The sequence below is a fragment of the Mesocricetus auratus genome, unplaced genomic scaffold (genome assembly GCF_017639785.1).
Source record: "Mesocricetus auratus isolate SY011 unplaced genomic scaffold, BCM_Maur_2.0 Super-Scaffold_2245, whole genome shotgun sequence".
NCBI lineage: Eukaryota > Metazoa > Chordata > Mammalia > Rodentia > Cricetidae > Mesocricetus > Mesocricetus auratus.
In genome coordinates, this window is record NW_024429180.1 from 34,957,117 (window position 1) to 34,972,756 (window position 15,640).

Below are 15,640 nucleotides of genomic sequence, written 5' to 3' on the forward strand. Positions count from 1 at the left end.
GCATAATGTTTTATCAATTAATAAAATAAATGAACAAAGGACTAGATTTTATTCTGATTTTGAATGTGTTCAATTCCTTTCCTTTTTACAAGCAATCTCTTCATAGGTATAATTTAAGAGCTTTCTTTACTGTTACCTTGATATCTTCCTCATTTCCCAACTGGGACACATGTATACCTTCTGAACAGGTCTCTTTGCTTTTGATCCTTGGTTATATGTCCATGCTATTTCCGTGGCCTGTGAAGCTTTCAGCCCCTTCTGTCACTTGAAAAAACATACCTGCCAGCTTAACTGTCTTGTTTCCTTAGATATTAATTCAACCAGGCATGGCAGAAGCCTTTGAATTCCTACCTGTGGGGCTCTCATTAACTTCTGTGCTTAAAATTGTATGTTTCATACTATGTTTATATCTACCCTTTGTTTATTTTTCTCACTAATAAGCTTACTATTTATAGTATGCTCTTGCTCTGTGTGTGTGTGTGTGTTAGTATGTATATGCGTATTTGATTGTACTGAGAGTTGTACCCAGAGGTGCTTTAAACTTCTGAACAATTAAATCTGTACTGATGGCATTTAGTATGCATTTAATGTTTTTCAAATAATCGAGGAATTCTACCTATTTTAATCCTATAGTTTAAGTATACATTAGGTCCTTTGGAAAATTAAGAGTATAGTGGGACTCTCACAATTTATATATATTTTTTAACCACTGAATGGTTCTCTTTTTATTCCCTTTTATATGCTTGTTTTTTGTGTTTTTTGCCTGAGAGTATACAAAAACAAACACACACAAAATATATACACACACCCATGCACATGCATGTGCGCGCATCCACACAATGCAATATGGAATACATACAGAGTATTAGGTACCATTGGTGGGGAGTAAACAAGATCTTAAGGGAGGGGTATAATATAACATTAGTGAGAGAATGGGAAAAAGGACTTATACGGCTGTAGGATGTTAGGGAGTAGGGCATAAACAGTGGTTGGGGGAGGCATAACTAACTTTAAGAATGTTTGATAAAGCATATTGGAATCATGTATTATGAGCTTTGTATGTATATGCATTTTTTTCCCATAAAAGTTTCATTTGAATTATCCTGCATAGGTTTGCCAAATTCAAGATCTATTGCCAGCCAGGTGTGGGAACCTTCTGTTGAGTTGTTGGTCAGAGATGTCCTGAGATTCCCAAAGCAATGCACGCTGCTGACCATTTCTTTTGGTTGCCCACCAGATCTTGATCGTAGATCCTTTCTGGTTTGCTATTTGCCTCCTTTCTTCCATCAGTTTCTCCTGTTCCTTACTTGACTTTCTTAATTACTAAGTCAGGTAAGGCATTTGTCTTTTGAGGGCTTGATGCTAGTGCAGGGATTAGACTGCAATAAAGTCACTGCTTTGGCTTCCATTTCTTCTCTACTCAAGTTGAAATAATCTGTGAGTCTACATTGCCCAGACTTCCAATGGCAGTTGAATGAACCAATGACTAACGGGCTCTTTCCGTATTGCTCAGATTGCTTGTTTTAATAAGTTCATTTTTTATTGAGTTTTCATATTTGAATAAGCCTAAATACTACTTTATTATGTTTCTAGTTGTATATACGTAATTCTCCATGACATGTTGCATTTGAAAAAGCAACATTTTCATTCTTAAAACTTGTAGTGTACTTTTAAATATCATTTGTGAATAAATCATTTATGGATTTGTAGAGTTCTAGTTAGAACATTTCACTTCGAAACAATAATTTTGTTAGTTATTACTAGGTGTGATGAATTTCATATTTTATGGATGATGTTCATGGAACATGAGTTAAATCATTTTTTTGTTTTGATTTGTTTTACAGGGAAGTCTTAAAAGTAGCCGCCAGATCTCACCTCAGGAATTTATCCATGAGCTGAAGATGGGGTGTGCTGACGAGAGACTTTTTACGTGTCTGGAGTCACTCCGCGTGTCATTGACCAGCAATCCTGTTAGGTAATTCATCCCCTGGGAGTCACTGTGGCACGTTACTTAATTAAATGCATAGGACTAATCTGTCATTTTTATTTAGTTCATCCCGTAATAGCTATTATAAATTACCAGTTTCTTAAGGTAAAAACCCAATACCAAATGGTCACTTTTGAAAACATATACATACAAGTAATGTACAGACTGAACTGGATGAATTACATATTTCAGAATACACACACACGCACACATACACTCACACACACAGTAAGGCCTACCACTTGTTCCTTTTATTCCCTCTTTTGAAAATGGTGTCTTATGTAGGGGCCCATAGATTAATGTTGCTATATTTAACAAACCAAAGAAGTTAGGGTGCACAATAAAGTTAAAATTGTAGACTTAACTGACAGAAACCAAAACTACAAAAAGTACCTCAAATCCAAATTTAACTGGGTGTCTTTTATGTGATGTCAATACCGTATGATTTTTTTTTTAAGGTTAATTTTACACATTTTCAGATTGGGCTATATCTTCATGTCTTTGAGAAATATTGTGTGAAGAATTTAAAAGGCACAGTAATGATGATAAACTGATCTCATTCAAAATTGCTAGATTACTGGAGATGTTACCTGGAGTATTAATTTTGATACTTTAAAGGAGTGAGTTCAGTTTTCATAGAGGCTTTATGCTAACGCATAATTAGGTTGATATCTCAACCAGAATATTCTTAAAGAAATTTAAGCAGAAGTTGTTAGTGAATATTTGAGTGATCAGAGTCAGAAAATCTGTCTGAGAAAGTTGGGTGTTGACTTTTTGTTATCTGAGGAATAGTTGTTTTTGCATAGAATATATGGATGCATTTATACATAGTATGTATACATAGTTGAAAAGCTGTAATGAACTAGTGTAGCTGTTGTAGTGGTAAGAAAAATAATTTCTGTGAATCTCTGTGATGAGTAATTTTTTGGACATTTCAAGCTTAGCTTGCCTATTATTAGTAAGAGATTGCACTTAGAGAACTTGATAGATATATTTAAAAATGAGCAACTTACATTCCAGCTTAATTCATCCTTGTAAAATACATTAATTGAAGAATATTTATTAGGAGTCTGGGGAGATGGTACAGTTGGTAAAGTGTTTGGTATACAAATCTGGGCATCTGAGTTTGGATCCCCAGTGCCCATGAAGCAAGTGGGATATGGAAGTGCGTGGCTGTAATTCTGGCACTGAGGATGCAGAATCAAGAGGATCTCCATGACTTTCTGAACAAGCAATTTAGACAAAGTAGAACGCTTTGGCTTCAGTGTCAGACCCTGTCTTTGCGAATAAGGTGGAAAGTTACTGTGTAAGATGCTTGAGATGAACCTGTGGTATCCACATTCGTGTGCTCATGTACCTATGCATATGTATAAACACATAACCAGGATGTTCTGTACACAAAACACATATAGAAGTGTTTATTAAGCTTCTACCATTTTCCCAAATGACAAACACACATACAGTTATGTTTATTAAGAGCCTACCATTTTCCCAAGTGTTAATACTCAGAGTGTGACTTGAGAAAGAAATCATTGTTTCTGTGGAGTTTAATTGGAGCAAAAGGATGTTTTGGGGCAAACTGGAAGAAACAACTAAATGCATTTCTGCTTATGGCAGGCACAGGGCACTGGGATCTTCATAATTTTTTTCAGTTTTACAAAAGGTGGGCTAAAATCCAGCATGAGGAAGTCACTGATGGTGTGCCAGCTACTTTCCCAGCAGAACTAATCACACAACAGCTCCTTTCCTCCTCTCTTTAGTAGATGATGCTGATAAAAGAGGACACTAAAGGGAAAGGTTTTATATAAACCCATGTGTAGTGTGATGGATTGGATTTCTCGTTGAATTATTATATCAAAATACTAAGAAACGATGTTCTCTATTATTTAAAGAGAATCATTAAAATACTACCAAATACAGAATCTTTCCCCCAGGTAGAGAGATTTTTGCCATGTATTACTGTAATTCATTGTGTTTCCATGAAGTCCTTTTAAGTGACAAGAATCGAAAGCCTTGTCAGAACAATATTTCTGAAGAGAAGTTTCTTGAATATTTGTTCTTCCAGTGTTTTGCTATAGGAGTGCCTTGCAAAATTTGGCATTGTGACTACGATCGCCTCTTTGGTCTTTCTTCATATGGTAAAGCTGCCCATAGAGGCACTTTTTCATGTTTGCTTCTGTCTATGCAGCATGTGACTCATCTGGTTAGGTGTTTCTGATCCTTATTCGATGTATGATATCTATGAATGAATATCCTTTTCCTGTCATGGGGCTGTTTTTCCTTTTTAGATGGAGTCTAGCTATCCTGCAACCTGTAATTCTCCAGCCTCTGACAACTAAATTCTGGGATTAAAAGTGTTTGTACAGCATTTAAAATTCTTGAATGCTGTGGGTAAAACCCAGTGAACTGATCAATATCTTAGAAGTGATTGTTCTATAATATTGCTTCAGGATCAGAATTTATTTAAACCGAATTATGGAAACTAACTTTCCTTCACTCCAAATCATGACTTCCCTCCTCCCACCTCTGGTGTTGGGATGCTCTCAGAGTAGTTCATCAAGTTTTGAAGTTGCCTGCCAAGTCTGAGCCATTCTACCCTTCCATCACCTAAATAGGAGAGTATGTGAAAGCCAGCTGTTAAAGACTAGCTCCTTTGCCTTGTTTTATGAAGATTTGATGTGAAAACTGTAAAGTTCTTCTCTTTGAGAAGGTTCATTGATTATTCATTATTCTTTGTGACAGTTTGTGACTAGTTTTGAAGATTGGTGAAAAGATTAACACTTTCAAATTACCAAATATAACTTTCGTGTATCTTGACACAGACAATAGTTATGTTTGAGTGATTGAATGCAGTGGATAAAAGAAGAAACAGGTAGACACTAACATCATTATGATTGATTTCAAGCATTTATAGTTCTTACCCACTTATGCATATGCCAGATTAGTTACAGAATGTATCTAATGTTTTCTAAGTTTGATGTACCTGTCAGGGGCAAACTTTCTGTCTCCTGAAATTCAGCGTAATGAATGTTTGTTTTCTGATTTTCTTGTATATACAGCTACATTTTGTTTTTTCAGTTTTATAAGAGATGTTTTCTCATTTTTTCATAGACAATTTCTTAGGCTATGTTGAAGGTGAGTTTGATTGAATTGATAAATCAATTGGCAAAATCGTTTTAGTGGACTTTTCAGGGAAATGTGTTTATGCCCAAATGAGTAAAAGTGTCTGCATGTCATTATTTAGTGTATATAGTCCAGTTTGTCAACATTCTTGGCTTGACAACACAAAGCACTTCTTTAGTGTTGAAATCTGGTGGCAAGCATTAGATGAGTAACCACTGGGACCAAAGTGATCTGAGGAAGTCTTTTATGAGAAAGGTTTTGATCTCTGGACTCTTTTTTCTAAAGGACATATTAAAAACATTTAAAGGAATGATTGTAGTTACATGAACATCTACCAACAGGGCTGACTTATAGAAATAAAATATTGCAACCTTGAAATGTTCATATCCCTTGAAAAATATCCTATACCCTCTCTCCTGTGGTAAATTTTGTCCTGAAACTTGAATTTGCCATTCCTTTTCTCTCCAATGAAATTCCATTTGTCATGTCTTCTAGAGTAATGGAAAATTTGGTTCATCTCATTCATTTTTTAAAATTCATTCCCCTCCTTGCCGTGTGTGAGGAGGTCTGTGACATCTCTCTGGAGTTGTTCTCTCTTGCCATCTTTAGGGATCAAACGCAGGCTTTCATGCAAAGCTCCTCTGATAGTGAAGTCAACCTGATTGGACTTTTTTTTTCCTCCAAGGTTTGTTTAAATGGATTTATCTCCTACATATCTTTCTGAAGGTTCTGTCTTCTTAGATTTGATCATGTTGATATGTGTATCTGGGTATGCCTATCACATGTTAGCAATATGTTTTATTTATAGTTTGATAATCTTTGATTTTACCTGCTAGCTTCATTTTTTTTGGTCTGGAATTCCTATTCTACATTTGCTCTTGAATTTCCATTTTGAGCCTTCTGTTGATCTGCTCCACTCTTGCTCCCCTTAGTTTTCGATGTTCTTCTGTCTTCCTCTCCTTTATCCTTATTTTGTATAGATTTTTGCTTTCTCATTTCATTTTTATTCACTATTTGATTTTTTTTATTTTGTAATAGAGAATTTAATTATATATGCATGTAGTTAAATAGAAAAAGAGATAAGTAGTAATTTTTGGTTTTCTCTTGAGTTAAAGAATACTTGAATATCAGTCACTAATTGAGATGCTAATTTGAGTGATATTTTAATTGTTTCATTTTCTTTTTAACAGTGTTAGTTAGATATTGCTTCAAGTATTTCCTCTGGATACTTTAGAGTGTGTTCATGGTAAATGTTTTTCTGTGTCTAAATCTTGCCTTAAGTTTTATTTGCCTTTTCTTTCCAAGGGAGGATAGCATGATACGGATGGTATCTTTCTTAGATATGTTTTTTAGCATGGTCATTGTATTTTTTTTCTTACTGAGAGTTTGACACTTATCTTCAGCACATTCCTTTGTAGGATCTCTGTCTCTCATGGTTGTTTTCTGTGTCTTTGATATCACATAGTATTTTTCTAATGTGTTGTGATAGAATTTACTTTTGATGAGATTGTCTTAAGTTCTTTCAGTCATTTGTCTTTGCCATTTTTTTTTCCTGAAAATTTCAGCCATTTGCCCTTAAAGAAGGGGTGGCTTATGCCTTTAATCCCAGGACTCTGGAGGTAAAGGCAGGTGTATCTCTCTGAGTTTAAGTCCAGCCTGGTCTACAGAGCAAGTTCCAGAACATCCAAGGCTATACTAGAAACTATGTGACACCCGCCTCAGCCCCACCAAATGAAACAAATAGCTTCTTTCTGTGTACTCTGCATACATCAGATCTTTTTACTGCATATACTCCTTTTTCTAACCCTGTCATTTCTACTTGTCATTTCTTTGTCTACTACACAATCTGTTCTTAGTTCTCAGAACCAGTTTTCTTATGGTTTGCTTTCCTTGAAGAGTCGGTTCACCATCTTACTGAAGGTGTGTGTCTTTGAGGTCACAGTATTTTTCCATTATTTTGGCCTGATGGTGGACTCTAGGCTATATATCTTTCATTGTGTGTTGCACAGCTGTCTCACAGCAGATGTTAGATTTCTGGAACCTTGTACATGTCTCATGGAGTAAAGGTGCCTGATGCCAGCATGTTAGAATATGGTTTTTAATATTTGTCTTAATTAACATTCAGACTTCATTATTTATTATAGATTGTTACTGCTTATAAGAATATTTGTTGAAAATATCTTTTAATGGAAATACCATGTGATACACCCAGGCTCCCATTGCCACCAGGACAATTGAAAATTGGAATGATGTCGAGATGCAGGAAAGATGGAGTAGAGAACTTAGTTTTTTCATTTGTTTTCCTTTTCTTTTTCTGTTTGTTTGCTTATTTTGTTTTGGATTGATATTTCTTTTAAATTTTCTCTTGGGTGCATCTCAGGGGAGAGGGGAGAGGATATGAAGGGACTGGGAGGGGTGCGGCATTAGGTTGCTTGATATGAAATTCCCGAAGATGCTATAAAGAAATTTAAAAAAAGAAAATGTCCTTTAACTTAAGACAGTTTTGCTGTTCTTTCTAAAAGTGATTTAAATCAATCAAATATTATTGAAAAATGTGCTGAAAGAGAATGCATTAGTTCATGTAAATACCATGTGTCTATGTCTTCATTTTTATAGGACACAGGGGTGCTTTTGCCTTCTTGCATAGCTCAGTTTGAGTCTGAAGAGTATTGAGAATTCTCATCTTGGGGATGCTTCCTCTTTGTTTATTGTCATCCACACAGCTTTTTCTGACTTTATAAACTCTATGGTAAAATGTGCTTTAAATACTTGGTTTCCAAGTTAACTTTACCAGTGCATTAATTGTTTTGATGTAGAATGCAAAGTTAATAATAAAAGGAGAGTACACTGCAAATCCGTAATACCATTTAACAAGTAAGTCTACATTTTCTGTAGACAGAGAAATAGAGCCAGCCGTTCAGCACAATTTATACTTGATCCAAAAGCTCCTAGAATTATAAAGTTTTCCTAATCTATTGCAAAATTTAACACATGTATATTTATATTTCTTTCCCAGTTGGTATAATGTAAAATATAAATTGCTGCTTGGATGACCAAGGTAGGCTACTTAAAAAAAAAATACAGTTAACACAAAGTCAGTCCCAATATAACAGAGTTTCAAGCCTCAATTTTTTTTTTTAATCAAAGAAAGCCTTTAATTAGACGTTTGCTCAGAGTTTCAGAGGCTTATACTCCATTATGTCAGGGAATATGGCACTGGAGAAGTAGTTGAGAGCTACAACTTGATCTAGACAGATGGCAGAGAGAGACAGGACCAGGCAAGGGTCCTATGAAGTATGTTAGTTGTGTGTTTTCTTGTGCAGTTCTTGACTGCTCTCGTCCTATCATCCCTTCTCCCTCTTTTCAGCACCATTCCCCATGCTTTGCCTGATATTTAGCCTTAGGTCTCTGCATCTACTACTGGATGAAGGCACTCTGTTAATTGGGTAGCCACCTATCTGATCAAAGTTGATGGCTAGTTAAGGCCACCTCTCCATTATTGCTAGAATTCTTAGCTGGTGTCATTCATCCTTGGAGATTCATGGGAGTTTTGCTTGCACAGGTTTCTACCTGATGACAAAATGGGCCCCTCCCCTTTCCAGTCATCTCTTTTCAGTACTGTTTCCAGTCCATCCACGGCCCAACCTGATCCTTCATGTTCCCACCTCCACATAATCCATTGGGAGAGTATTTCCCTCCCTGGGAGATCCCTGCATCCTCACTTTGGGCCTTTCTTGTTACTTACCTAGCCTCTGTGGGACTATGGATTATGCATGGTTATCCTTTACAGCTAATATCCACTTATTAGTAAGTACCTATCATGATTTTTTTTATTTCCATCCATTTGTTTTTAAATTTCCTGATGCCATTGTTTTATACAGCTGAGTAATACTCAGATATACCACTTTTTTTCTTATCCATTCTTCAGTTGATGGGTATCTAGGTTGTTTTTCACATTCTGCCTTTTTTTTTTGGGGGGGGGGGTTTACGAGACAGGGTTTCTCTGTATTGTTTTCGAGGCTGTTGGTCCAGCCTAGCCTCGAACTCACAGAGATCCGCCTGCCTCTGCCTCCTGAGTGCTGGGATTAAAGGCATGCACCACCACTGCCTGGCTCACATTCTGACTTTTATGAATGAAACTGCTATGAAAATAGTTGAGCAAGTGTCTTTGCAGTATTATTGAACATCCTTTGGTTACATGCTCAAAAGTGGTATAGTTGGGTCTTGAAGTATATTGATTTCCAACTTTCTATCGCCTTACTGATTTCCAAAGTGTATGTGCTTGTCTGCACTCCCATCAGCAATGGAAAATTGTTGCCCATGCTTCACATCCTCTCCAGCATAAGTTGTCGTTTGTGGTTTTGATTTTGTCCATTCTAAAAAGCCTCCGTTTCAAAATGTTGTTTATAAACCTTCCGCATTGGTTTTTAGGCATGGTGTATAAACCTGCATGACTGGTAGGCATGAATGCAGCAGCTACTTACCACATATAAGTGTTGGGCATTTGAGAAGTGCTTTGTTAAAGTCGTAGATGACTGGGCCTGAACAAGGAATATTCTAGAAAACAATTTACACACATGCAGATATAACAGATCATGAAAGAGACACTATATAAAGATAGTAATATTCTTCAATGTTTTAAGAAAAATGGCTATTAAATTTATGTAATTTCCAATAGAAATGAAAGTAAAATAAAAGAAAGTGAATTGAATCCCTTTCAGTTATCATTGCTTTCTGGGGCATGTATTTGAGACCATTAGTTATCAGTATCAAGTTATTCCCTGAAACTTTTTGTTCTGTGGTTTCCTATTGAAAGACAAAACCTTCAATGAGAGAAATATTGAACTTGGAGCACCAAAGTCCTTAGTATTTTGCATACAAAGACTCAGCATAATTGCTTTCAGGCTAATTATTTGAGTTTTCTACTGTGTTTTAGTGTATTGCTAGTTATGTTGTATAGAGGACTTTATGAAACAATTTGTTCTACTTTTCTCTTTTATGGGAATATCCATACATCAGTAAAAGCTTTACAGTAATTATCTAGACATTGACAATAGGATGAAATTTTTACTATTTGTGTTGGTTTGAACAAATGGCCCTCATAGGGTCACTATTATAGGTTTGGCCTTGTTGTAGTAGGTATGGCTTTGTTGAAGGAAGTGTGCTACTACGGGGTTGCCTTTGACGTCTTAGAAGCTCAAGCCAGGCTTATTGCTGCTGCCTGCTGATCCAGTTCTAGAACTCCAGCTATACTCATTTTGAAGAGTACCTTCCTAGCATGTGTGAGAGATCTGTATTTAACTCTTGCCTCCACTGGTCTCCCGTTGATTTCCCATGCACACTAGTTTAGAGCCTCTATACCTTCATTTCTATGACTGCTCTACTTCTGATACTGTGTATTTTTGTGAAATATTTTGCTCTGGAATTTTAATATAGACCCCAGAAGTCCATGTTAAAGTAGTAACACAAGAGTAGGGAAATTGTTGCATGAAATGCACAAGCGAAAGTGCTCATTTTGTGAGATAGGGGATCAAGTATTTAGTGTATCTTTATGAAAATAGAGCAGATGCAAGGACTTTTCTTGCCTTCCAGTTACTGGAATTTCATGTGAAAAGGAATACGCAACCTACGTTAAAGAATATGTGACACCACAACACTTTATCTGATTGAAACTAGAGATTGTAGTAGGACAGATTGTAGAACATACTATTAAATTATAGGGCAAAATTTGTTCATCTACCGATGCTGTTTGCCTTCTTATGCCTTTGTAGTAAACAAGAGGCATCTGAGATAGGAGACATAGAAATCATGATGAGATGGAGTTGATAGGAGTGAACAGGTAGGGAGAAGATGAATGACTATGACCTGGGAAGCAATTACATAATAAAAGAGTCATATCAATTCACTAAAGCAAAATAAAGGAGACTAAGAGTAGAAAATTGAGAGTTGTTTTGATGCAAGCTAGTCACAAACTATTATTGAAATTTAAGTGACCAAACAAATAAGTTTTTTTTTTTTTTGATGAGGTTATGGAGTAATGCTGGACTGGGTAAATCTTGGTTGGGAAGAGCCTGAGATAGGGAAGCAGTGAGGCAGGAATGTGGAGACAGGAAGCTAAGCTAGAATCTGAGGGACTTTTAGAGTTTGGCAGTCACTACGTCTTGACGAAAAGATTGGACTTTTTTCTTCCAATGAAATCAGTGCGGAATTTCAAGCAGATGAAATACTGACATTCAGTCTTTTCAAAGAACTCCTCTTGCTAACTGGAAGTGTAGCTCAGTGGTAAAGTGTTTACCTAGCATGTGCAACCCTCTGGGTTCCTTTACCTGTATCCTGTCACCTCTGCCTACCATCTCATATACACGAAGTAAGGAGCCTAGCAGTATGACAATACTGACAGGAATGATGAAGGTGACGTGGATGAGAATGTAGAGATGTGGGGACGGAAAAGGGGTGAGGCGACAGCGCGGATAACATGGAGGTAGAGACTGCAGGACTTACTGGTGAATTGGTACAGATTAGGGGCAAAAAGGAGGAATAAAGAATGATAGCAAGCTTTCTGCCTTGAACAAACGGGTAGGCAGTAGTATTATTGGCAGTTGTTAATTAAAACACTCCCTTGATGAATGACAGGTGAGAGAGTAAAGATAAAGGCTCAAGGATGGCAGGTTCACAAGGGTCCAAAAAGAAACCGTTAAGTACAGGACGAAGAGCCGCAATACCGGATGTGTGAGGATGAGTACCCAGTAGCCAGTGGACAAGGGTGAGTACCCACGTGGCTGATTCTCTGAACCAGAAAAAGAGTCTTTCAAAAGAAGGGAGTGACAAAACACAGAGCACAGTGCTGTCACTTGGGGCATGGCACCGCTCCTGTTAGCAGGAGAGTTTTTGACTTTTGAGAAGAACAGTTTTTGGCAGCCTGGGTAGAAAAAGCAAGAATGAATACTGAGTAATACATGTGTTTAAAGGAGGCTGCCGATTTTGGAGTGAAATCTCCTAGAGAAGTGGGAACAGACAGGAGTGGCTGTTGGCTCAAATTAGTGAGTGTTCAAAGAAGGAAATGTAAAGGGTTCTTGACAGATGGAATGGACTCGTGTTACGTGGGAGACAGTTCTTTGGACAAGATGGCTTTATGGCCGAGGAATCAAAAGTCACGAATGTGTAGGGTCAAGGGCAGATCACCATTTAATCAGGACTGATCTGACTCATGTTGGGCTGAACTGACAGAACTGCAGCAGACAGATGACTGGGATCCTTCCTCACATGGGGAAGGTGCCTGTTGTAGTCAGTCCTTTCAGGAACTAAAGATGCTACATCTGATACTTGGAAGCTTCTCGTTATGCGTTGCTGCAGTGAATAGGGACCTGTGTGTTCCTGCGTTCCCCTGACCTGTGGGATTGATTGGCTTTTATTCGGTGTGTGCAGTGTGCTGTTGTCAGCAGTCCTGAGCTTTCCCCTGTAGCTGTAGATCCCCCATGCTGCTTCACCATTGCTTGTTACCGCGTTCCTTTATCTGATTGCAATACTCCCTAGATAGGTCACAGTCTTGGGTCTGTTATAGTTAAAGCCCCAAAGAGAACAGACTGCTGTTGGTTACTCTACTTTCTCATTTAACGTGAGCTGTAGGAATAATTGGTTATTTTTAAATGTGTAACTTTCCCATGAATTTTCCCCAAATATTCTTACTAACAGTTTCTTTTTGAAATTTGGTGTTATATATTTGGTTTTGTATTTTTCCTCTCCCCTCCCCACCATTGTTTACTTTCTGAGTTTTAGGGGATTCTTCTCTAATAAACTGTAATTTTTGTGACTTGGGCATTGAATAGGATGTGGCTGTTTGTGTGTTTGCCCGGCAGGGCTTGCTAATTGCTTTCCATTTCCCCTCAGAGCAGTTCATTTTCAAGTATTTAGTCACCTTGCTCAGGGTAGGTGAAAATGAAAGCTTAAAATCAGCTATAATTTTATTCAGCATCAGTGATGTATTACACTGACAGAGGAATGCAAATTGGATCTGGATATTATACAGCATTAAGGCTGACCTTCTAAGTTTAAGGCAGGAAATTTGTTAGTTTGTCACATGTGTCCAGCGATATCACATCCCACCCCCTTCTGTCTTTAAGTTTCTGGTGATCTTTAACAAAATATAGTTTGCCTATTTAGATATTCATGTTTTGTTATTCTTTTGGGTTATCAAAATTAGTATTTCCCTTGTTGTAACAGTATTCTTTATAGGCAGTAAATAGGATCTTATACCAAAGACAATGAAAACTATATACATATTTCTGCACAGTGACTTCCTGTGTACTTGTGAGCATAGGAGAGAAGAGATATGCAATAGGAGATAGTTATACAAGGAAGTCTTGCTGCTTAACACCTTTGCTTAGTGATTTGAAAAGTTTCTGAGAGTATGGTGTCATAAAACAAATGCTACAAATATACTCTAAACATTTTAACACTTGAAAACATAAACATTCTCCATCTAGACCAGTGGGCCCAACCTATGGGTCACAAGCCCTGGGTGTCAAAGGAAGGACCCTTTCACAGGGATTACATATCAGATATCCTGCATATCAGATATTTACATTATAATTTATAACTATCAAAATTATAGTTATGAAGTACTAATGAATTAATTTTATTTGTGTTTACCATAACATAAGGAACTGTATTAAAGGGCTGCTGCATTAAGATGGTTGAGAATCACTGATCTATACAGTTTCATTGATTTATTTTTCTGTTGTTTTCTATTTTTCTTTTACTGAAAACAGATTTTTTTTTTAGATACAATATATTCTGATTACAGTTTTCCCTCTCTCAACTCCTCCCAGGTTCCTTTCCACTGAAATACAATTCTTTTTCTTTGTCCTTAGAATACAAGCATCTAAAAAATAAAAAAGTAAGATAAGTTGAGCATGGGGCCTGTCATTATTTGTGGTTTGTATTCCCAGAAAGACTCCTTATAGAAAACAATTTTTTCATTTGCCAACAGTTCTTCATTAGAGATTGCATCTGGCTTAAGTATTGGGGTGTGTGGCCATGTCTCCTCAACTCTGGGACCCCATTTGGCCCATATGTATGCAGGCTCTGTGTGCGTGCCACAGTTTCTGTGAGTTTGTATGTACATTGGTCCTACTGAGTTTGGGAGGCCTTGTTTCCTTGCTGTCCTCCATTCCTTATCCTTTACACATTTTCTGTCTTTTCTTCTTTATGGTTCCCCGAGTCCTCAGGGAAGGGATTTGATGGGGGCACACCATCTACGACTGAGTATTCTGTGGTCTCTTACTCTCTGCACATGGTCCAGCTGTGAGTCTTTCTATCTTTTGCTTTCTACTGTAGGAGGACTCTTCTCTGATGATGGCTGAGCAAGACTGAGTATAGCAGCCAGCAGTATTTGGTTTTCTCCTAACTCTCTGTTCTATCTAGTGCCAGGTCTTGCCCACCTGAGGTGTCTAGACATTTGATGTGGGACCCAGAACTTGTTTTGGTGTAGTTGAGTGTGATGAATCAAAATGAAAATAGAAAAAGTAATCATTGAAACAAGGAGCTGGCTATTTGAAATAGTTAATTTGTAACCCTGGGGTAGCATTGTTTTTTCTTCAGCTTCCAGTTACACTGTGTCATTTTTCTCTCAGGAATGTTTCTTGTGTGTCTGCTTGTGATTTCCAATAGAAAATGAACATAGGGCTGTCCAATGGAGGTTGTTTTTTGCCTCCTGTGAACTAATATACCATCTCTTTATGAGGTATCCCGCATCAAGCATTGTCTTAGAGTAAAACAAAACAGATAAGTACAATTGTAAATAGGTTCAAGTGAAAACATTCATAATTTTGATGATCTGAACTGATTGTTTTGATAATTATTAACAATTACAAAGCATGCAATAGAATGTAAAAAGTATAGTATTTAGATTGTTCTATAACTACTGAGTCAGTGAAGTTCCTAATGAAAATGTTTCCCCAGTGATGTTCAGGTATGGATGATATCTCTGGAGAATGTATCACACATTTAATGAATAATTCATACCAATTTTTTAAGTCTTTCAAGAAGTGGACCATTAGGCAACAACATTTCAGGATATTTCTTTTACTTATTACCTGATGAAGACCATGCAAAAGTGAAAATGTGAAGTATAGTTAATAGTTTATAGACCAGTGTCCATCTTAAGTATGTATACAAAAATTGTTAGTCAGTGTACTATATCTTAAGCCTAGGAAGAAAAGTTATATAATCAATTGGCCTATTCCAGGGTAACCACTGACTAAAATCTTCACACTTGTTAATTAGAAAAAATAAATTAAAAATTCCAGAAAAAGTAGGAAAGAGGGTGTAGTGGCAATCTTGCTTCTCACTTATTTAGGATTATTTTGATGTAATTGGTGTACAGGCGTGATGGAGCTAGTCAACTTAACACAAGCTAGAGTCATCTGGGAAGAAGTTCTGTCAGTTGAAGAATTACCTCTTTCAAATTGGCCTATAGGAAAGCATGTGGAATATTTTCTTGATTAATGTTTGATGTGGAAGGGCCAAACC

General features: G+C 36.9%; 1 protein-coding gene across 2 annotated transcripts in view; it reads left to right on the forward strand.

Annotated features, from left to right (window-relative positions):
• Diaph3 (diaphanous related formin 3) overlaps positions 1 to 15,640 on the forward strand; it is a 433,102-nt gene that overhangs the window by 103,831 nt on the left and 313,631 nt on the right. For both annotated transcript variants that reach the window (XM_040754912.1, XM_040754964.1), the window contains one exon: positions 1,845 to 1,975. In XM_040754912.1, the coding sequence (XP_040610846.1) occupies positions 1,845 to 1,975 (131 nt within the window). The remainder of the gene's footprint in view (positions 1 to 1,844; positions 1,976 to 15,640) is intronic.